We start from the raw sequence: 24,720 nt of genomic DNA, 5'->3' as shown, positions 1-24,720 counted from the left end.
TAAAGATCATAAATTCTGACAAACAACTCTTTAAATTGTGCTTCAATTAATATAGTTTACGATGTATGAACAAATAAACAAAAGGTCAAATGATCTTAAGTAATTCATTATAAAGCAATCGTAATTACAAACTAAAAAAATCGATTTCGTACTCTGTACTTTTAAACATGTATTACCAACATAGTTTTCATTATATTTTTTGTTCATCTCTCACATTTAGAAATTCATTTTCCTTGAATAAGGGAATATCACTTTTAATCAATTTGTGTAAGTCAGAATCCAACTTCGTCCAGCATTTTATCAATTTATCAGTCAACAAATTTTATCTAGATAAAACACTATCCAATAATGCCCTAACTTCCTAACTGATAAGTTTCACACTAAACTGAAGATAAACATACAGAAAAGGGATATTAAGTAATCTTGTAATTTTACCTATGCTAGATAAACGCTAAATGATTTCTATCAAAATTTCTAGCTGGGTGCTAAAAAGAAACCAGTATGTCAAAAATACTATGGTTTTTAAGCAATTTTATCAACTTCAACTATAGACAACACTGAACTGGAAATGGCAAGATACAATTATCAACTAGTTTCCACATGAATAATTACAAAAAAGGTGTTTTACATGTATTTATATATATAGTTTTCATCCTTAATTATAATAAACAAAAACTTTATTATATATTTGTACTATTATACACACTCCAGATTTGGCTATATTGAGGTTTCATATTTTCTAAAAAGGATGAATTGCAACATTAAACTGATGACTTGATAGAAAGTCACATAATCAACAACTCAGAATTGGGTCTGTGCCAGGTTGCATTCAATTTAAATACATATTAAGATTTCTTGTAGAATCTCTACCTTAACAGCACCACAAGAATGAGTTTAAGCAGTAACGGTGTTTCCAAAAGTATATTTTATAGAATACCAGGTATTACATGAGAAATTACATTATATTAAGTAAAAAAGAAATGCTGGATTGAACAATATTTTCTTTATTCAGGGTCTATGATATGCAAATATGCAATGTGCTTATTTATTGGAAAACAGAGTATTTGGAGCAGTCTTCCTAATTCATTTGACCACAGAACCTTTCCAACCCAATATATTTTGGAAAATACTACCTTATAAAAACACAGCTGTTTCAGCTGTTTCAGCTCTTCTTTTTAATATGCACATGACTCGATCAAGGCTATCTCTAAGTTATATATACTTTTTTTTGTACATTTGTATCATATAAATTTGAAATACTAACATACTGAAATATTGAGTCTCATTTTATGTGTAAAACTTAAAAGGTAAATTCCAAACACTTAAAAATATCCATCAAGAAGTATAATGGCAAAGCCAACAAGCCACATACATGAGTTGCTGTATCGAAACAGCACTGCAGCTGGTTCACAGAATAACAACTCTGCCCATTCTTCTCAGGGCTAGTGTTGGATTTTACACTTTTTGAATTATCCAAGATATTAAAGAACATATCCCAAACATAAAATGCAACCACAAGAAATAAAAAAAGATACACATTATCCTATGTGATGGTGCCATAATTTTACCATTAAAATTTTGCCATTTGAAGACGTGCCTTCAAATGACAATTAGGCCTCTATTCTAATCTTAACCAAAAGAGTGGTTTGATAGAAATTCTGAAAATTCATTGTCTTATTCCAGTGCCCAGATAATGGTCTTAAATACCATCTTCCACTTAAAGGAGCCAGAGCTTCTTGAAGAAATGGCTGATTCCAGGTCTGGGTCTGGAAATATCTTGCCATATTAGACCAATCAAGAAAATTACCAAAGACTAAGGTAAAAAGGATTCAGAAACCAACTTGAAGAGGTTCCTACTAGCCAATTTGAGCACCAATAATGATAATAACTGCAAGGAACTTAAATATAGATATGTTTAAGCTCATTAGTTTATAACAATACAGAAAAGAGAATAGAGAGAGGAAGGAAGAAGGAAGAGAGGTTAACTCATATCAGAGGAACTCTTGTGACCAATTCACTTTTTGAAAGCCTAAAACTAAAGAGAAAGACTTAGGCATTTATCTTGCCTTTATAAACTCTACTATTGAATGAATAACCAAATATTAGATGAGCACAAGCTTCTCTCTACAAAGTACTCTAATATAAGATAGAAGTGACAGAAATGTCACCATTATGAAACTTTAAATGAATTAATGGACCTAGACCAGATTTTTTTTCAATTTCGATTTTACTGACATTTTGGGCCTGATAATTCTGTTATAGGGGTTGTCCTATGCATTGTAGGAAGCAGTACCCGTCCTTTCCCCACTAGCCGCCTATAGCACCCCACCTTTCCCAGTTGTGACAACCAAAAATGTCTCCAGACATTGACAAATATCCCCTGGGGGGCAAATCACCCCTGCATGAGACTCACTCATCTACACATTGCACACCAATGGCTGCTAACTTCACATAAAAAAGTAACCAGACATTATGTGCCTCCTTAATAGAATATATCACCACCTAACAAAGCAGTCTTGCCTCTCCCCACCAGCAAAAATAAATCTCAATTTAATCAAGCTCCTATTTCCGACTACAGGAAATACCAAAGACAGAAGAAAAATTAAATGACACAAGGATGCAATCAGCGATATCTACTCTATTAGGAAAAGTCTATAGAACAAACTCAGTTTCTTTAAGAAATAATTTACAAGAGAAAAACAGAGAGAATCTATATATTAAGAGATTTAAGAGAAACATCATCTAATAGCAGTATGTGGACTTTATTTTTATCTCAATTCCAATAAACTGCAAAAAAAAATTTTTAATGAAAATTTTAAATGAAATTTCACTTTTTGGGATATTTCCAAAGGAAACAAAAACACTGTCAAAGAAGTATCTGCATTCCCATGTTCACATAACAGCATTATCTACAAAAGCCAAGACATGTAAATAACCTAAGTGATTGTCAATGGATAAAACAGATAAAGAAGTTCTGGTATATATACACAATGGGATATTATTCAACCAGAAAAAAGGAAGGAAATCTTGCCATTTGCGATAATACAGATGGACCCTGAAGACTTTACGCTAAATGAAATAAGTCAAGATACGGAAAGATAAAAACTGTATGATCTCATTATATGTGGAATCCTAAAACAAGCAAGCAAACAAACTGAAAAAGTGATCAGATTTGTAGTTACCAGTTATAAGATAAATAAGAACGGGGGTGTAATGGACAACATGATAACAATAGGTAACACTGTTGTATGACATAGCTGAAAACAAAGTAAATCCTAAGAATTCTCAACATAAGGAACAAACTTTTTTTTTTTTTTTTGCATCTGTACGAAATGATAGATGTCAACTAAATTTATGGCAATCATTTCACAATATACATATCAAATCATTATGCTTAAATTTATACAGTGCTATATGTCAATTATATCTTAAAACTGGAAAAAAAATTAGTTAACCCAGATAATATGCTGTCATATTTTCTTGGTTCCAATAAAGAGCTTTGCAAGCTATTGGTTTCCCACCAACCTAAGCAAAAGAGAAAGTAAATTCCAAAAGGGAATATAAACATGCCATGGAACCCTCACTTTCCATTAAGTATACATGCACTCACATTTTTTGTTTTTGGCAAGCTTCTCCAAATCCCTTTAAAAAGGCACTTAAAACACAATATATAATTTGGTCAACATGTAATTACCATTCAGAGACTTTTTCATGTCAACTTGTATTGAAAGAGTAACACAATAATTGAGCCCATGTATTTAATCTGCAAGTTTAATTTTTAATAGGGGAAAGAGTCTCCAGGTCAAAGAGAAAGTCATGTCACACTGTAACCTTATTGTGACAAACATATTATTTTATATATTGTCACCAAAAATAAAACCCTACTTACCTTTCAAGTTCTTCCTAAACCATAGAAAAAGATTCGAATCAGCATTTCAAAAGGAGGATATGGAAAGTGACCACAACCCATTCTATACAAAGACTATTTTTAAAACTACACACATATATTCCTCAGTCCCCCAAATTATATTTACCTCACACTAATCAAAGAGCAACATAAAATTCACTGAAGAATAAAATCAGATAGATTTTGGCCAAAATCAATACTGAGCAAAATATCTGGGAATAATCAAACTTGGATTAAACTGCTTATTCATGTAAATTAAATCTTTTATTCCTAGATTGATGGTATATATAATTGCCAAAAAGCAGTTTATGTCTGTTACTTAATTATATTTATATATACACCTGTCTCATTCTAAAAAAGATCTTGAAGTAGTTTAAGTGACAAAATTTAGTAGAATTTAATGATTATTCTACATCATCCAACTTCTACCTAAAAGTATTTTTCTTCTTGAACAAACATGTTATAAAGTAAGAAGAGTATAACAAGTTTTTTAAAAAAACTTAACCACTGGGTCTTACAAAGGAGAATAGCCATTATTATACACCCCGCAAAGGTAGAAACAAAAAGAAAAATTAATTTCAAGCAACTTTGAGAAATTGTTAACAGCTTCAAATTTTCTAACATTTTCCTACTTACCAATTTATCATTTTCATTGGGCATTTCAAAAACACATCTCAATTTAGAATCCATTAAATCATCAGGTTTTGCCTCTTTCCACTAAAAAGACAAAATCAAACATGAGATAGAAGAGGTATGACCATGACAAACAGGTTTCACCTCAAAAGATTAGTGTAGCTGCTTGGTGTAGGAGTGGTGTCTCTGGCTCCGCCAGGATGCAATGCTGTCCTCTGAACTGATCACCCTGCCATAGTTATCTGGTAATGCCACAGAACTTTTCATATAATTCTAAAAAGGGCTACTATCATCATCCATTAAAATCATACTAACATCTCTACAGAGATTACAAGATTTTCGTACTAGCATTTCTAAAGTGTTTCTTTGAAATACTTCTTTCATCCTTGAAATAAAGTTAGGATTATCGGTAATAAACAGATTTGTGGACTTTTTAAAATTAGGTTTCTCAATTGAGAACTAAACAAATCCCATAGTTTAAACAAAATTCCCCAAAATAAATTCTGTTCGCTTGACTTCCATACTTACCACAGCTTCCATATCTGAAGTGTTTGGCGGAGCAAAAATTGTTTGTACCATAAACTTGTGTTTGCTTTTTTCATTGGGATCATAGTCAAAAGGCTGTAGCATTACTGAAAATAAAAAAAGGACATATTACATAGTCTTCTGCATTTCTTTGCTTCTTGTTATTATCTCATTCACTAATATGCAAATTTAAAGAAAATCAGGAAGTGTTCAAGGACCCAAACACTGGATTATTTACATTAAGGACCCAGAATCAATTTTATATTTTCTATTATTTTTAAACTGTCCATTTTTGTGATTTTTCTAGGTATTTAACAACCCACAAAATAAATGGCTATTTAAAAAAAATAAATATCAAGTTTCAGCTTGGAAATTTCCAAAACTTTGCCAACATTAACTATTTTAATTCCTGAAAGCTTTGATTAAATCTAGTTAAGTTGTCAATTAAAACCAGTTAGAAATTTAGGCTTAATTTTAATAGTGATAGTATCTCTTGAAATTAAACAACTAGCATATTTAAAGGAGAAATTTTAAGTAACTTAAAAACTCACTACCACATATTAGTGTTCCAATATAACTAATTTTTTTAAAAATAAATTTTAAACAAACACCCATTCAAGAAGAGTTTATCAATCTGTTTAAATGTGATTCTAAAACAAAGTATATAAGGAAACCATACAGCCTCATGATTTCCAGAATTTTTCTAGCAGCTAATAATTGCATTCAAATTTTCTCTAATCATTCACATTCAGTAGCCTATAAAAAGAGGGTTTTTATAGGGCTCATGTGGTTAATAAATCATGCTAATTTTGTAATATAAATCTAATAACAAATCAGCAATTATACAAAATATGTATATAATACTGTAGAAATTATTCACCTGTTAATACTTAGTTATTTCTGATATACAAACACACACACATATGCCTATCAACATGTTCAAAAAGACAAATGCAATTAAGCAAATGAGAAACATCAATTACATAAGAAAATATTATTTCTAAGTTATGTCTGAAAAGTCCATCAACTTCCACCATAGTTAAAAAAAAAATTTTTTAAGAGCCAAATACAAAGCAGCCGAAAACAGGATAAATGCCCACGATCCAGATAAAGCACAATAAATTTCCTTCCCTGAGCAATCATTATAGGTTTATCAGTAGGCCTGAGAGGTTCACCCATAATTAAAATACATTCTCATACTTGCTTCCTATTTCTCAGCTATATTTGATGATATCTTTAGGGAGTATATCTTGAGAAGTCTGAGGGAAGAAAGAAGCATTTTATAGAGGGCATTAACCATGGCAATAGCACAGACTTCACCGCAAGAGTAAATATGTAAGAAATCAAGTATATACTCTTTGAACTACAAGTAAACACAAAAGGGAGTAATAAAACTAAAGTTTTTCAAGTGTAGGGAACTGCTGATATTTATAATGAAAAGCAGAAACACTCATCTAATTTTATACAATCAGCAAAAAAGAGGCACTGTATATTTTAAGCAAAAGATTTAGTATACTTCTATAGCTGCAGGCAATATGTAACAATAGCTAGAGATCCAAGTAAGAATGATCAATCGCAACAATAATATATTTCAAAGATAAAATAATAAGGGCAGAGAATGTGGTAGTGAGCTGTAGAATAGATACAAAATTTGAAATTGACAATTGCTTATAAATCAACCACGTAACACCCAATCATAACATAAGGGCGAGAAATTTTCTGCAACGATTTGCATACAGTAAGAGAAGAGAAGGACATCATTAAAGGCAAAGCCAGAATAATTTAAAAGCTTTTCTCTCCCTCCAGATGAAACCCTATTAATTAAAACCAAATTAAACATAATCATAAAATGTCAAAAGTCAAAACTGCATAAATTCAGAATATGATTTTCTACCTGAAACAGTCACAGTCAACCCAGGGTCAATAATTCCACTGTTGGGTCTCACACAGTACCGACGAGGTGCTGTAGTCTTCACTTTGAAACATACTTTTCTATCCGATGGATTTCGCAATTTAAGGTTTGTAGTGACTACATCTGTGAAGGGGCCTGCAAGGTTTAGAAACCAAACACAAACAAAAAAATTTTTAATTGGATTCTGGCACACACAAAAAGCAAAATTAAAAATTAAATTACAACCTCAATTTTCTTTAAAGTATGTATTAAAGTCTGTGGACAAAAATATGCCAAATGATTAACAGTACTTTTCCCCAAGTCGTAGACCTAGAAATGAGTTTTACTTTCTTCTTCAGTCCTTACTATATTTTACAAAATCTCTACATGAGCTTGTGTTACTTCTAGCAAATAAAAGTATTTTAAAGCTTCAATTTATGAAATAAGTCCACAATTAAATTTATAGTAGGTCAATACCACAAAATTGAAAAGATCAGGATTTTCCAATGGTCTGCAAATCACTGCCAATCTTCAATTCATTTTACTAAACTACAAAAATCCCTACATCTGAAGACACTACATCCAACAAAAACAGTGCTGCTCTTGCTTTACCCCAATTAGGTTTGAATCATTCACTGACTTATTTAGTGTTTATGATGACCACTGTTTCAAATGCTCTAGATACAATGTTTTTCGGCTTGGTTCTTCAATCGAACAACATAAAATGGCAAAACAACCCCCAAAAAGGTGATCCAGTCCTGCCTGAATTAAATAAGTCCAAACCATTTTTTTAAAGTTGGGGAAAGGAAATATGATAAGCATTTTTGCTCTCGGCTAAAGAAAAGCCTAAAGACAGAATATGCAGATTAATTTAGACAATATATATCTATTAATCTGGAGACAAAGGACAAACTTAAAGATATGTTCCAATGGGAAGCGATAACCACACACTTCTAACTAACCCAAATGCAATTTTAAATGGTTTTTAAAACAACTGGTTTTAAGTTGTCATTTTTAAAAAAAGCTACAAGACTGAAATCAAAGACTATTATAAAGGTTATCTTTCTTTCGTTTAAATAAACCACCATGTCTTTTAAAACTTTAAAACAAACAGATCTGCCTAAAGAAATGATAGGAAGAGAAATAGATTTCTAATCAAAGGCCATTAAAAGGTACTTATTGCAAGTCCTAGGAAGTGAAATTATTTTATCCTATGATTAAAATTTTTGAGTTATAAAATATTTTCTAACAAAGAATAGGAACTGGGATGAGAGAACAGAGATAGAAATGAGATTAGGAGAAAACTTATATATAAAGGCAGAGAACTAGTTACAGAAAAGAAAAAATTTTAATGCAAAATAGCCATTTAAATCAACAGGTATGCATGTCATTTGGGGGGGCAGTATATAGACAATGTATATATGAAGTACAATCTAACAGCTTGCTTTTAATTACATGGTCAAGTTAATCATTCAATCTGAATATTATTTTACACCCTTTGCTTCTTCAATCCCAACTGCTTGCTTTTTGTTGAGCAGCTGATTAACAACTCCACCATACATTGGCATATGAAAGTAAAGGAGAAAACTTCAATCTGTCCATATGCCACGAGTCCACAAAATGATTAGCTATCGACACATTTTAAACTACTGATAAAACTAGGAGTAAGACATAGATTCCATTTAATATTCTCAAAGTCCATAAATTACTAAAGAGAACTGAAAATGTGCAAATTTTTATAGGACTATTTCAACTAAGGTATGACAAAAGAAACATTTCACAAATTTTTAATTTTGAGCAACCCTGTATTTTCATACCATAATCATATGTTTAATTTTTAAATTTTAAATTGAATTTTTCTAACTCTCCCCAACTTTAGAGAATACCAATTATCCAAAATAAGGTAAAATAACAAGATTTTTTTTTTGAAACTGATTTAGAAAATAAAACGTGTCAATTTTTATCAAAACATGAATTCTGGAATAATACTTAAACATTATATTGCCTAGCAGGCAATAGATTGTGGTCTTTCTAGACATAAAAATGCAAACTACCTGGAGTTGAATATGTCACAACAAAAAAACTCCAATTTAAAACAAAATTTTTAACTGGATACATTAATCTTATCAGTACAATGTAAAATAACCTATAATAAACCCACCTAACAAATTAAATTGAGATTTTCTGCTCCACTGTGTCCCTCTAACCAAGCCTCTCTAAAGGTTGCTCCCAGCAGACAGTTCTGAGTCTGAGCTCATCTTCCTGGTTAAAATGGAAAAGCAGCAAGTACTGATAATCATTAATTAGCACAAGAATTACCAGATCTAATAGCTCTAAGAGGTCCTTCAAAGAAACAACTGGTCCACTCTTGTGGGTCACAGAATCCTTTGAGAATGTGAGGAAAGTGATATACCACCCGAGAAAAACATACATAGGTGAATAGTCCAAATAATTTTACACTGAATTTGGGGGGGAGGGGGAGGAGTGGCAAAGGTGAGATAGGGAGATTAGGTTGTGGGTGGGAGGGAGACATGGACCACTGAAGCCTGCAGGTTAAAAAGACCTGGTAAAATCTACCTTTACAGACTCTCGAAAACAAAGGGAAGATATAAATTATATAATTTGCTAAAAAACAATCCTAAATCCCAGGTCCCTGTTAGGTATTTTTGCCTGACATTATGACTGAGTGGTGCTATTGCTGAGGGGGGAAGAGGAACAAAATATTAGTTCTGCAATGCCAGGGCAGACCCATACATTGAAGTAATATGCCCCTATCCCACCAAATTTTCAAATACCCCTCCAAAAATTCATATTGATAAAAAAATCTCTTTTTCAGAAATACATCTACTGAGTAAAACAGAAAAAAATTGTTCTTTCCTCTAATACTTTAAAAAGTGAGTTTACCGTTACAGAAATTATTCCACCAACAGCATCATCACTCATGATACTTGAATCACCACAACATATCTGTCAGCAGACACCTGTAGGTGACACATTCACATGTGTCTACCTATATACATAAATATTATTTTGCCCTTATTTCAAAATGTTAAAGAAAACCAATCAGCCTTCTATTCAGATAACTCTTGCCTTATTTCTCTTAAATACAAGCTTATCTGTTAGTAAGTTGGTAGGTTACAAGCACCTGGCTAACTTTACTCTATCTTCCAGCACAGTCATGCCCAAACATTTACACAATGAAATGTGTATCTCATTACGAATTTACTATTTTATTTCTCCTTCATATTATAGTTAGGGAATTATATTGAAATTTTAATTATGTACATTGGCAGATAATTTTATATGAATTTCATTTTGAGATAGTAAAGAATACAAAATATAAAATATTTAAATGAGATATTGTGTTAAATAGAGTTAAAAACCAATAATCTCCTGCTTTTTTAATTGAAAATGTAGCCTCTGCAATGCTTAGGTGGTTAAACCATAAGCAAAACAAGTAAATGGTTACGATAAAAGCCGGGATAGGGGTTAACTAAATAAGAAAAGAAGACGGTAGTACTGGGAGAGGGAGGTAGTACTGGGAGCTGGCCAAGTTCTAGATCTTGTCATGAGCAGTAATTACATGAGCAATTCCTTTTGATAATTCCTTAAACTGTACATATTTTTCCTTTATGCAAAACAATAAAAGTTTTTATATTTTTAGAAAAGTTGATCTGTGATGTAACCTTAAAAAAAAAAAACAGAAAAAGTGTGGAAAGCAAGAATTTTTTTCCCATTGTATTGAGATGAAAAGCAGTTTTGATGAGAGTGAACATTTGAAGCAATTTATATAGCAAATAAATATTCATGTTTTGAGGATTTATAAAACTCAATCCCTATAAATGAAGAAAATCCTGTCATTTGCCCAGTATAATTTCTTAGTTTAACAGTTACAAACAATTACTGCATTTTAAGATTAAAGTATACCAGTCACCAACGACAAGTACCACCTAATATATATTTTCTATGTTAGAGATGAAATTACACTGTTGATATGTAAATAATATTTCATTTAAAACAAGAAAAGTCCACATAATTCAAGTTACATTTATTTGCACTCTTTTACTGGGGGAAAAAACTACAATCCAAATAACTTCACCTTTTATTACATGGGTTGTCCTCCTTTAAACAGCCATATTTTCTGTCACTAAGTATTCTGACCTAACTCTACTAGAATTATCATTGCCAGTAAGCCAAAATCCTATTCCCAGTCCCAAATCCTAACAGACAGAAATGTAACATACACAAACGTGGCCTCTGTGTAACAGCGTTTGGAAACACGTTTGAAAAAACTTGGAACCTGAAATTTCGAAAAAATAGAAAAAGTTTAGGGCAGCTCACCCAGAAGGATGTCTCAGTGGGACTGGCCTGACTCCTCTGCTAAAAATATATTTCTGGCATAAAATGCCCTTTATATTCAACTTGTATATCTAAATCCTAGCATTCAGAGCAATGATTTCCTATTAAACAGTGAGACCTTTATTTGCCAAACCTCTAAACAGCTAAAAGCAGAACCACTCTGACTAAACAATTTAAATGGTTATTCATCCATCCATATTTTGATGTGAATTGCTATTAAAGTTTTCTTGAAATGCCTAGCCTAGATGCAAAGAAAACTGACTTGGGGGAGAGAAAGGAAGAGATCAGCTTTCCTCCAAACATTTTGAAAAATTTCAGAGAGAAATTGAAATAACTATATAGTGAACAATCACATACCCATTTACCTAGATTCTACAACATTTTGTTCTATTTACTTTGAGATATAATATCTATTTACCCATCTGTGCATTCATCTATCCATCTTATCTTTGATACATTCTAAAGTAAGTTGACAACATCACTACACTCACTCCTAAACATCTCAGCAGGCATATCAACTTGAGTTCAATATTTGCTTACTGTGAAGAGAATCAAATTTTTATTCAAGATAAGTAGTAGTATATAACATGCAGCATTTCCTAAACAGAAAAGTCCTCAGAGATGCAGCTTAAGACTAAACAGGCAATGCACAAGAACATAAATTCATGAACTCTGTGATATCCATCTAAGCTAGCTACCCAGAGGCCTATAGGGAGACAATTCTCAATGGGTCTCTAGCATTTCTGCATGTTTTGAAAGTGGAGGCACCAGAGGCTTTTATCCAGGCTATCTTTTCAAGGATGCATTAGTGAACAGTCTTGGAAGATAATATCTCCCTCATGAGGAGAAGATAGGTTTCTTTACTGCCCAGTATAATAAAGATAAGTTTCCTCTGGAAAAAAGGTCAGGCAGGTTTCAATACAGCCTATTATGAATGATTCAGGTCCCCTAAACTCAAGGTTTCTCAGCTATGACACAAACCTACTATGTGGGTAGCATTCACCTGAACTGAATCCCTTTGTGTTGCCACCATGGAATTTGAGGGGGCAAAAGGAAATCAACACAAATAAGCAGCTCATGCTGCTTGAAATACCCATGAAAATAATATCTTTGTCTCTAAACCTAGGCATCTCATGTCTTCTACCAACATCCATAAAACTGTAGTAGGCTATATTTTCAGACTCTTCAGTTCTTGATAAGTTCTTTCTGAACTGTTGGCTATTAGGCAGTATGAGTTAGCGACCTTTGCTAATTAATACCGGAAAGTACAATGCACCAAATCATGAATCTTTGAGGAGAAACATGGCTGACAGTACAATTCATATAATCTATACCTCCCTCACAGCACGTCTTACTTTCTTTTATTATGTATGTGCATGTCTTACCTCACCCAACTAAATATAAGCTGCTTAATAAACATTCGATTCATCCCTGAATGAAATGGAGAAATAGCACAAGCCTTAAGTCATAGTAGCTGCTAACATACTTGTTGAATATACACTGAAGTATGGTTGAATAGTCACATGGATTCTTCTTAATCAACACGCAACAGCAAAAAATATTAAAAGTATGCATGTTTTGTTTCAAATGCTATGACTCTAGGTCTCCATAAATCATTTATTCCAACACTGTATTTTTACTCTTTCATCCTATCTAAATTGAAACAGAATAGGTAAAAATCCTAATGAGGAAGACTAGATGCTCAGCTCAATTATATAAAAAATGTAGTGTAGCAATGCAGATGATGACTACTGTAAAGTTTTCACAAGTTTTAGCAAATTAACAGCTATATAATAATTTTCCAGTTACGCAAGGGTTGTTGAACAGTGTCATGCTAACTTAGAATAATCATGCATATGAAGTATACAGAATAACTACTAAGAATTTCCACAGTAATAGTAGTGTGGCAGCAGCAGTAATAGTAAAAATAGTGATAACGACAACAACATAAGTTTTTACGATAGCTAGCTAGCCTTTACTGGGCACACACCATGTACCAGTAACTCTGCATGAATTTTGTCATTTAATCCTCATAACAAGCCTTTGAGGTAGATACTTTATGTATTATCTCCATTTTACAATGAGTCAACTCAGAAGTTAAACCACTTTTCTAGGGTCATATAACTACAAAGCAATAAAAGTGGACAAATTAGGTTTGACTCCAGAGCCTAAACACTCATAAATTCTATGTAATTTATACAAACTACCTAGCTATATTTATTTCCAAATTTGCAAGCATTCCAGGTACAGTTCTGCAACATTAAGCATAAAATTGCAGTCAAATTAGTAATCTATAAAAAAGATTTTTAAATGGCTATTGTATTCCCCTTGGTCCCATAGATCACTAATGAACATTTCCTGAAACAAGTATCAAAGACTGAGAAAATATTTTATGTTTACATCCAAGAAAGCCCTAAACATTTTCATTACAAAATGTTTTTTTAACGCCTACAGCACCTGGTATTCCTAGGTGGTCTCCCATCCAAGTACTAACCAGGCCCAACCCTGCTTAGCTTCCGAGATCAGACAAGATCAGGCACGTTCTGGGTGGCATGGCTGTAGACTTATTACAAATTTTTAAAATGAATTCACTTTAATTTACCTTTTCCATATTTTTTTTCCAAACACTTGAAATCTTAAGACTTTACTTTTTAAAATCTAGATATGGTAAGATGGGAGGAAATAAAAGAAATGGGTATTTTGGGAAAACTTGAAATAAACATTTTAGCACCATTTATAAATCTAAAAATCCTGTTAGATTAGAAGTAAAATATAACATGAAAAAATGATCACAATTACATGAACTAAAATAATTAACGCATATAAATGTGCAGTCACATAGAGAAAATATAAAATGTATCCTATGTTAACGGTAGTAGGTACGTGGTAGCCAAGGTGGTAAATATTAAGTACTGATTTTATAATCAGAAGGGACCCTCAAATGTGTATACATATTAGCTTAATTTGCTCATAAAGCCTTTTATTGGTAAAGTCCTAAGAGAAAAAAAACTGAAAAGATTCAGAAAAACATATCTTCTGTTACTGTTACTGAGAGTTTGGCAGTGGAAATTCAGAAGACAAGACCAAGCAATTCCGCTTCCCCTACAAGTTACAAGAGTAAGTAAAATTTTTTCACAAAGAAAACAAACTAAACAGAAAACACTCTATGATGTAAAGCAGCGGTCCCCAACCTTTTTGGCACCAGTGCTTCGATGAGAATCTAATGCCTGATGATCTGAGATGGAGCTGAAGCGGTGATGCTAGTGCTGGGGAGCAGCTGCAAATGCATATGAAGCTTCACTGGCTCACTGGCCACTCACCTCCTGCTGTGCAGCCCAGTTCCTAACAGGCCATAGACCAGCACCAGTCCACGGCCTGGGGACTGGGGACTCCTGATGTAAGGTACTCTATACATTTAAAGGTATGGCAGTCACTCCAATTCCTGTCAAACTATCCAAATACTGAAATAAAAATAAATATATACATATATAGAAATATATATGGAGAGACATACAGGGACATATACAGCTACAAAATAAAAAACTGAAAATGCAGGGCCATTAAGAGACCTGTCAAATTATATTGCAAACTATATTTTAAAATCCTCATATTAATGATTCTTTTAAAATCTATATTTTCTAAAATGGTACCACATCACATTCTTAAAACGCTAAAATACACATAACTAAACTTCATTCATTTAAATCTGAACTCTGAAACAGTACCAAGTGTTCATAATAACTCTAGTTATAAAGAACATCCCAAATGCCAGAGAGAAGCAGCTAAGCAAACTATGGCATATTAATGACATATGTCATCAAAAATGATATCTATGTGGATGTTTCTTCTATAAATAAGACATTGGTCTAGGTTACTTTTATAAAGTGAAATATATGTTACAATCAAATCATAAAGTTGAACTTATCTTCACAAATCATGAAGTCCAACCTTGTTTAAGCAAGGAATTTTATTATGGAGAATAAAATCATACTTAAGAGATTATAAAGATATAAGCAATCTCAATGACACAGGAAATGAAGCATAGCTGGCCTCACTAAAAGAGACTGCATTCAAAAGAAACCAATTCCTGGGATCATAAGACCTCTTGCCTCCTTTTCTCTCCCTCTTCTCTCTCAGCTAGTTGCTTCCGCTTGCACATTGCCTAAATCAGTCATTGTCTCCAAGCTTAGGTAACCTTAAAGGCCTAAAGCCTCAACTAACTATAGCTGTGTTTAAAGGGGAGTCATTAAAATTTTGACTGGTCAATCATCAGCATGTACACTGGCTGGCCTTGGGTTAGGTGCCCACCACTGAGCCGATCAGCACTGTCTAGGGGTAGAGAGGTCCTATAAATTTACTTGCTGTTTAGACCTACCTGTCTCTTTAATAGTCTATAGGCAGAGTCCATTCTCAGAGAAATAAATATCCCCAAACAGACCTACCATACTTCTCACAAGAGTCCAACAATAACTGCTCAATGAAACTTAACACATGTATGTATAGTTATAATCTGTGAATCGTCATAGAATGGCTATAAATTAGATTTACTTTCACATAAACATGGTTTCCTACTTCTCTTTATATGCTTTGATTTGTGAACTGTTCTACATGGTTACCAACATTAGACTTGCTTTCTATTTACCTTTATATAACTTGCCTTATTTAAAAAAAAGACTTCAGACTGTATAAAGGGCTAAGTTATTAATGAAAACTAAAGTAATGTAGATGGGAAGGACAAATGAATAAAGCAATACAAGAAGAACAAATGAAACCAAAGACATCAAGTCTAATAACAAAATAATATTTTTCTCATAAAAAGCACTGATGTTCATTGTAGAAACCTTGGAAAGCACAGAAAAGTAAAAATATAAAAACAAAAGACATCTGAATCCTAAAGCAGAGCTAATGACTGCTAACATTATTTTCTTTCCGATCTTTACTCTTGCACATATTACCATAAAAGGGCTCATATTTATGCAATTTTCAGTGGAAAGGTAAGGCTGTCACTACCAACTTAACATCACTAAAAATGAGACAACCAGACATTATCTATACCTGATGTGACACAATTCCATCTATGAAGTATTTTTACCAAAAAATATTGAAACTTGAATCGAGCCCTTAAAATTTAACTCCAAATTTATAAGAAATACATGTCAGAAATATTAGGAATATGAGACAGTCTCCTGGACAACCCGATTTTTTCACCAAGTAAATGACATAAATAAAAAAAAAAAGAGAGGTGGAGGAAGGCACTGTTTCAGATTAAGAAGACGTGGATACCAATGCATAGATTGAATAAACCCAACTAAAAATCTGAAGTATATTAGGGGAAATTTCAAGAGATTAAATATTAGACGATATTAAAGAAGTATTTTTGGTTTTATTAAATGATAATGGTGTTGTGATTATATTTTAAATACCCCTTTTTTTGTTTATTAGAAATGCAAGCTCAAGTATGTAGGCTTGAAATATCATGATATCCAGAATTTGCTTTAAAATACTGCAACAAACAAAAAAAGCAAATATGATAAAAAATAAAATGCTAACATTAAAGTATATGAAGTTATTAAAGTGTATAAAGGTTCATGTTTTTATGGAAGTTTTTGTAAGAACTTTTAAGCTTTTTATTGAGTAATTTGAGTCACATTTCAGTTATAATAAACCCAGTAAACAAGTATTTGCAAATGACAGCGCCCCCCCTCACATTTTTTTCCCCCACAAGATTTTTTCTTTAGTCTACAAAATAGTATTGCATTTTGTGGTCTGTACACTATAATAAAACAGCAAACATTTAATTTTCTTTTAAAACTTTTTATGGTTGAAGTAAAGCGAGACCCATCCTATATTTACTATCCACTCTGAAAGGCAGATGAAATTTCACTGAATGATCATCCAAGACACAAAACCAACAAGAGATCAGGAAGTGTCTCTGAGAATATAAAAGGGTGCTTGCTAACAGAAGAGACTCCTCTCACAGAACACCGCTGCATGGTTAAGGAAAGTTTTAAAGAAAACTTAAAAGGTAAATTAGTACAGTAAACCAACAACAAAATTATCAACGCTAACAATGACAAAATACTAAACTTTGAAGAACTTAATCAAGATTTCCCAATTCTTTATGTGTCTTTTTCCGTTTATTAGAAAAATGTTTTCTTTTTGTACTCAACTGTCATACATATTCACTAACATTTAGGGCCAGAACACCAATCAAGAAATCACCTAGTCACACCTCAAATGAAAAAGGTAAAGCACAAAGAATGAACAATTTATCTATGGCTAGTCAGCTCTTAACAAAATATCCTATCCCTTTCAGGAACTACAAAATTTTGAAAACACAACAACCTACAAAGGCAGATGAAAAACCCTACTGAGAGACATTCAAGACTAAGAACATGGGAATTACAGGAGAAATCATCTGAGTCTTATTAATGCAATCAATGTTTACTAGGCAATCATCACATGCCCAATCTTGTTACTATGGACATAAAAATAAAAGAAATGGCTATGTAATTCACAGTACAGTTTGGGAGAGAAAAACAGGTAAGCATAAATACTATGTAATGTGATTAGTACTGTTATCCCAGGTAAGCACAAGCTTTGATAGTGGCATGAAGCAGGCAATGGCCAACTTAGACTGGGAGAATCAAAGACTTCACAAGAAGTGATTCTTAAACTGGAGACTGCTTGACAGAAATGAGGGAAAACAATGTTCTGAAAAAAGCATATACAAAGTCTTGTAATAACTTAAAGTATTTGAGAAAATGGTATTATATAACCAAAACTATGGGAAGAAGAGAAATGGTGAGGTAGGCAGCCAATTTTGAACTTTTTCAAGTACATAATGGGAAAAGAATGTAGGTTCTTTAACCAAGCGAGCAATAGTATTAGGTTTACATTTTCAAAGGGTAGTTCTAGCAGCAGCATGGAAAACAGGCTAAAGAGAGAACACTAAACATAAAAGAGATCAGTCTGCTGACTAGCAGATAACAGATAATCACCTGAAGAAATTTTCCAAAGCCCAGACATTTCCCTGAGTAACACATCTCTCTAACCAAACACCAACTAGTCGCCTCTTCATTAATATCTTGAAAGGACCTAAACATAGCTAACCTATCTAATGAGATCAAGATCTTCCTCCTGCCACTCTCTCCCACAACCCCAAATAAAACAAATGCATTTGGTCTTCATCCAGACAATGTTTCTTAGCTCACTGCGTAACATCACCATTCCTCCAGTTATGTAAGCTAGAAACATTAGACATCCAAGATAACCTCTATTCTCAGTGATCCTATCAACAGACCACTAGGTCTCATTGGGTTGATCTTCTTTAACTTTTCATCATCTCCAACACCATTCCCTCAGTCCAAGTTGTCACCTCTTGCCTGGACTGCAGCAACTGCCTAATTCGTCTCTATCTCCCCTCTAATATTACTTCATATTGCTACCAGAATTTTATAGATTTAGATATATAGATATACAAATAGACACTTTTTAAATACAAATATGATGTCACTCCATTCCCTTGAACTTTACCATATCCCCACTTAAAACCCCTCGATGGGTAAGAATAACTCCTTACTTGACCTACTAAACAAGCACCACACTCATCTTGGCCATTTCCACTACTGTAATACTGATTCTTTCAGCTTTGCAAATAACATGAGATATTTCACATGTTAAGTGACATGTAAATGTTTCATGTTCCCTTCTGCCACAGGATCTTTGTACATGCTGCTTCTACATTTCCTTTCTTCCTCACCCAGATAATTTCTACTTCTTCTTGAAAAATCTTAAGTCCAGCTGTGACAACCTTCCCTGACCATCAAAGTCCACTATTATATACTTATAGCACTACCTAGGCTCTTCATGGCTACATTTCCTGCTTCTGATTATCTACTTAGTGTCTATTCCATTACAAGTGCCTAAAACAAAAGTTATTTTTTACTCAAAACTAATTTCAACACTTATTCATCATGCATAACATATAGCAGAAACTCAAATCTTCACTGTATAATTGAATAAATTAAAACAAATTTAAAAGTACAGATTTATTAAAGGGGAAAGGTTCAAGAGTTATCTCTGGGATGTAGAAATACAGATTTTAATTACTAGATGTGCAAAGTTGTTCTGGTGTGAGTAATGATGATGCCACAAAAAAATAAAAAATATGGTAAGAGTAGGCATGGGTAGTAAAAAATCGGTTTGGTATGAGTTTGAGATGTCTGAATAATACTGAAATCCAGAGAGTCAATAAGTAATTAATATGTATTCCAAAACTGACTATAAAGTCTCAATTAAAAGGCAGATTTGGGAGTAACAACACATACAAAGAGAGAAAAGAAGAGAAAGAAAAGCCCTCAAAACAGTGAGACTGAACAAGGGAAGTCCACACAGATAAAACTGAAACCAAACCAGAATCTCAGGAACATCAGCATTTAAGGAAAAAAAGGCCACAAATGACACAATAAATGGAGCAAAGAGGAATATCAGAAGATAACTGAATCACAGAAGTGAAAAGAAATAAATTTTTAGAAAGAGGAAATGTCAACAATGTCAAGTGCTAAAGAGAGGTCAAGTGAGATAAAAATTGAAAATGATCAGTGCAATTAGCAATTAATAAGTAGTTAAGGACAGAAACAGTACTACAGTGGACAGGAAGTAAGGAACTGAAGAGCCAGAGAACATGGACTACTTTTCCAAGAAGCTGACTGCAAAGGAAATGAAGGTCAGAGAGGGACATGTACCAAAAGAAGTTGGAGGTCAAGAAAGTATTTTGTTTGCTTGTGAAATGAAAGACTGAGGTGTATTTATACGTTTAAAGGAAGAAGCTGGTGGTTGAAAAGGAGTGGGAAAATATCTGATGGAACATGGTTTAAGTATGATTCATGGGGGTTTTACCTTAACCAGCAAGACTAGCAGAACAAACAAGCTTGGATAAGAGGTTTTCTTTCTCAGGGAAGAAAGTGTACAAATGAACAAGTGTTACAAGTGGAGACAGCACTGAAAGGGCTTGTATGGCATACTTAAAAAATTTTTTTTTTTTAAATCAGGCTTTTATCCAGTCGGCAATCTAGAGCTATTTGAAAGCTTTTAAGGAGTGAATAAGACATCCATGTCCGGGGGATAGGGGTGGGGGACCACCCAGGCGTTTGAGGTAGCCACTGTGAAATAGGAGCTGATCTGAAACACCTAAAAATGTGCCAGATATCCAAAACAAGGAATATTCTATCTTCACTTGTGCTTCTTTGTAGTGATGTACTGCTATTCAAAGATGCTCTGGCTGACACACTGCATGGCCCTCAGAGAGCTTAATTTTCTTTATTGGTTTATTACTGTTATGGGCCACCTTCAAAACAATGATTTTGACCTATTTTCCTCTTCCTCTGATCATTAGGGGGGAAAAATATATTTTTTGCAACTTATTTTAGTATTTTCTAGACTTTCACCTTCAAACTTTCCTCCAAAACTATGAATAGATAGGAAAAATAAAACATTATATAATATGAAATAAGAAATTTTATAACAGTAAAAATTTTAAGTATAAAAAATAATAGTCTCTCATATGCAATAATAATTTTCAAATCTGAATTCTAGGTCAAATTACTGTCAGGTTTTAAACAACAGAATTTGAAAGTATCTACTTCTTTTTCTTTACTAATGAAATGAAAGAGATACTTAGAATCTACTACATCATTATAAAAGCACTTTCATATATTAACAATTATATAAAGCAAATTTTTGAATATGACATATGTAGAAAATGAATTAAACTAGTATCTGCGTCTCCACAATTGTACTAAGTGCAGATAATTCATATCACAATTATGTTATGTACATAACAGAAAAACTCACCCCCCAGTCTCGGAATGATTAAATGACATTTCTCTTGAAGAAAACTGTCAGTCAAATGTAGAGTCAAAATAACTCAAATAAACCTATGAATATATGACATTTTGCAAAACTATCCTTTAACAGACTTACTTAAATTAAAAATTATAAGTGATTTAGGACAAGTCAGAGTGAAATGACTTTTTATATCATCATCAAACTAAAAATAAGGAGTGTTGATTCTAAATGAATCTCCTCACTTAGTGGCGAGCTGTGCATTGGAATAGAGAGGATTCCATCAAAGTAAACTTTACCTTTGACTAAAGGAATAACATTAAGGAAAAAAGAATCAAATGACACCAAATGTCACCTCCTAATTCATCCTATCCCTCCCTCTTTCTCAATCCTCCCCATTACCCAAACTTTAAACTGAAGCTCACAGCAAACTATTAGGTATCTTAAGTATAAGCTCTCTCTCATATCAGTGATAGAGCAAACCACCCCTCCCCTTGCCCAATCCTACGCCCCTTCTCCAACTGAAAACAAGCTTCTTCCTAGAAAGCTTTATTAAGGAATTGGGGGGAGGGGCGGGGGCAAGGGGCAGAGGAACGGGTTTTTTCCTCATACTTGTTTTGCCTCTGCTATAACATCTTTATGCCTTTTCTGTCTCTTCCACTAGTCTCTCAGTTCTTCAAGGGCAAAGATAAAACCTATCCCATTCTACTGCTAAATTGTACGCTTTCCCCATTAAATCACAAATTGTAAAGCTTTTCTCCGCCCTGCTTAGCACTGAATCTCCAAATATAAACTGATACCTTGTGAACGAATTCCTCATTGTTGAATATTCTTAATATAGGGATAGCACAAAGCTTTCAGTAACTGTTAGCGAAATAAAAGACCCAATTGAATGTGTCCTTACAAACTTTTCAATGAAACACTTTGTCACTTTTAAAAGGAAGTCACTGATGTCCAAATTTTAAAAACGGGCCTTGTGAATTACTTTCACCATAACGCTAGAACCGCCTGTTCTATAATAATGACTAATAATTATTCGATATCTAAAATAAGTGAACTATATGGATGTCATTGTGAAGCATTTTTGGTTAACTGGCTTCTCTCTCCACGATTATTAGTCCTTAACAATGGCAACATTACAACTTCTCTAGAGAGTGAACTTCAAACTCGATATTTCCTGAGCTAAAACTAGCTTTTAAAGGCTTCTAACTCCTTTAAAACTAGTTTTTAAAGGCTTCTAAACAATACACACATGGTTATCCAGTAAATTTCCTCTGTTAACTAAGCTTGTCAAAAAGTAATGGCAAAATACACACCATAAAGATGTATATTAAATTCCTCCAATCTACGATATGGCTATTTGAGTTAGGGAATTTCATTATTACCCACAAGCTTGTTTTTTTTCTTTAACTATGTAAATCATGCCACGCACATAAACTTGAGACAATAAAATGCACTTAGTGTCCCTCAAGTATTTCATAATTGTCTTAAAACCAAATTTTTATCTAACAAGCAGCCCACTTAAATTACACTACAAAGTTTACAAAATAAAGGAATTATATAATATTACTCTCACGTAATACCAGAATACGGTATTTTAAAATTCCTAATTTAAAACTTTTCCAATGGAAAACAATATAATTGTTTTGCTTTTGGACTCGATCTTGTACCACAATGAAAGATTTAATTTTTTTAAGCACTGGACTGGTTATACATCCACAAAAACTGTTCTCATCGTGGCTACTGAAACTGAAATACACGATAATTAATCCTCCAAAGCGGGATTCACTTTATACTTAATCGAAGATTGGAAGGAATCTGTTTCCTACTTGGCATCTTCGCACTTTCATTATTCCTAAAAAGAATCCTGTTCAATTTAACTCTTGACCCTAAAGTACCCTACATATTGAAAAGCAAATGGGCCAAACAGCCCCTTGAATTCCTCAAGGATCACCAAGTCAGATCATTTATCATAGGCATTGCTGCAAAATAAATCAATAGCGCTCCAGAGCTGAGTGACACCTTATCAGCCTTATTGGGGAGCGCGGGGAGGAAGTGGAAAACTGCAAACGTAAAGGCAAAAGTCACAAACATTGAAGATTCCGCAGCTAAAGAGCTAAATTAAAGTCTAAACAAGAGCAAACACCAGGTCTGCCCCACGCGGAAGGTAAGCTAAAATGTCATATCAGAGGACCAGGAAGAAATCTACTATTAACCTACTACTATCAATTCTCCGACTGACGCAGAGCTTTCCTGCCCGCACGCTCTTGGGTCTCTGCCAACACAACAGCGTAAGTCATAACCAGAAGATTCATGGGCTTCTCCGCCTCCCTAGCGCTCGAAGTACCCGACGGCTGACTTATAAACCGGGCAAAAAGGTAGGAAGCGGCACCCTTGGCGAGGGCCGAGGGCAGGCTCCACCCAGGCCGTTCTCAGAGGCGGACGGAAGCAGTGGAGGCCATGGAATGGTTCTCTCGGAACCTAGTTCCAGGGCCGCCGCGCCGCTGTCTTGCCTTGCCTCCCACCGCCTCTGACAGCGGGTGAGAGCGACGGACGTACTTGCGCCAGCCCCACAGCTTCCTTTTTCCACCGCAGACCAGAGCGCAAGCTCTAAGGTCACCGCCCACCCACGCCCTCCTGGACAACGCCCGACGGCCCTCGGGGGCCAAGGACAAGTGCCAGGCGCGGGCAGCAGCGCGGGCAGCACCAGGAGGCGCCCCCGCGGGACCGCAAGATGGCGGCGGCGGCGCCAGGGCCAGGCCCCTCCGCCACCCCGGGGCCGGCGCGCGCACCGAGTGCGAGCCGGCGCGGGAGGGAGCGGGCCCGGGTGCTGGGCAGGCAGGCCGAGGGCCGGAGCGAGGCGCCGCCGGAGGAGAATGAAAGTGCTGGGGTGTGGGGGAGGGGACGCTCACTCGGGCCCCAGCCGCCAACATTCCCTCCACACCCACCGCCCGCCCCAAATCAAGTCTTCCGCCCGCCCCACTCCAGTCAGGGGCTGCCTTCTTCCTGCCTACCTTTGAATTTGAGGTCTGTGGGCGGGTCGAGGACCAAGATCTGCTCGTGCTTCGCCATGGCCCCAGAGGCGGACGCCATCGGAGAGACAGCGCAGAGCGGGGGCGCGCCCGCGGCGGCGGTTTGCTGGCTGGGGGCGGGGGACGGCGGCGCCGGCTCGGCCGAGTTCTGTGATGGGACCAGCTCAAGGCTCCCGTACCCCGAGGCCTGCCGCTCTGTCGCCGGGTCCGTGGGCCGCCCGCTAGGTCACCAGCTCCGGGTCTCACAACTGACTCAACCTCACACCAGCCGCCGCGGCCACGCGCACTGCGATCCTTGGCGCCCCACGTGACAGCTTCTGCGTGCCTGCGTGCGCGACCCGGCGGCAGGAGTCCCTAGCGCTCGTCCCGCCCTCCAGTACTGCCTTACACGGCGCGAGCTAGTGCGCCTGCGCGCTCCTGGCTTCGTAGCTGCTGGGAGCACAGCCCAGCTGTCAAGGGAACGGGTGCGGACAGGGGGCGGAGCTAAGCTCCGTGAGACTGACGCGGTGCGCACAGCCAGGCAGGAA

General features: G+C 35.1%; 1 protein-coding gene and 1 non-coding gene across 3 annotated transcripts in view; both read right to left on the bottom strand.

Annotated features, from left to right (window-relative positions):
- The window catches only part of VAPA (VAMP associated protein A), a 36,848-nt gene extending 12,363 nt beyond the window's left edge, over positions 1-24,485 (bottom strand). The window contains exons 1-4 of one of the 2 annotated variants that reach the window (XM_039845913.1): positions 24,176-24,485; positions 6,960-7,112; positions 5,069-5,172; positions 4,544-4,624 (exon numbers count right to left, since the gene is read on the bottom strand). In XM_039845913.1, coding sequence (XP_039701847.1) covers positions 4,544-4,624; positions 5,069-5,172; positions 6,960-7,112; positions 24,176-24,254 — 417 coding nt within the window. In that variant the 5' untranslated portion in view covers positions 24,255-24,485. The remainder of the gene's footprint in view (positions 1-4,543; positions 4,625-5,068; positions 5,173-6,959; positions 7,113-24,175) is intronic. The other variant, XM_039845907.1, reaches the window with a different exon arrangement.
- LOC120590374 (5S ribosomal RNA) lies at positions 13,761-13,879 on the bottom strand. The gene has a single exon (XR_005649692.1). It is a non-coding gene; the product is annotated as a 5S ribosomal RNA (ribosomal RNA).
- Positions 24,486-24,720: the final 235 nt, after the last annotated feature.

Source organism: Pteropus medius, unplaced genomic scaffold (assembly GCF_902729225.1).
Source record: "Pteropus medius unplaced genomic scaffold, Ma_sr-lr_union100, whole genome shotgun sequence".
NCBI classification, from domain to species: domain Eukaryota; kingdom Metazoa; phylum Chordata; class Mammalia; order Chiroptera; family Pteropodidae; genus Pteropus; species Pteropus medius.
The sequence above is the reverse complement of the archived record's forward strand: the minus strand, read 5'-3'. Positions and strand labels throughout refer to the sequence as shown.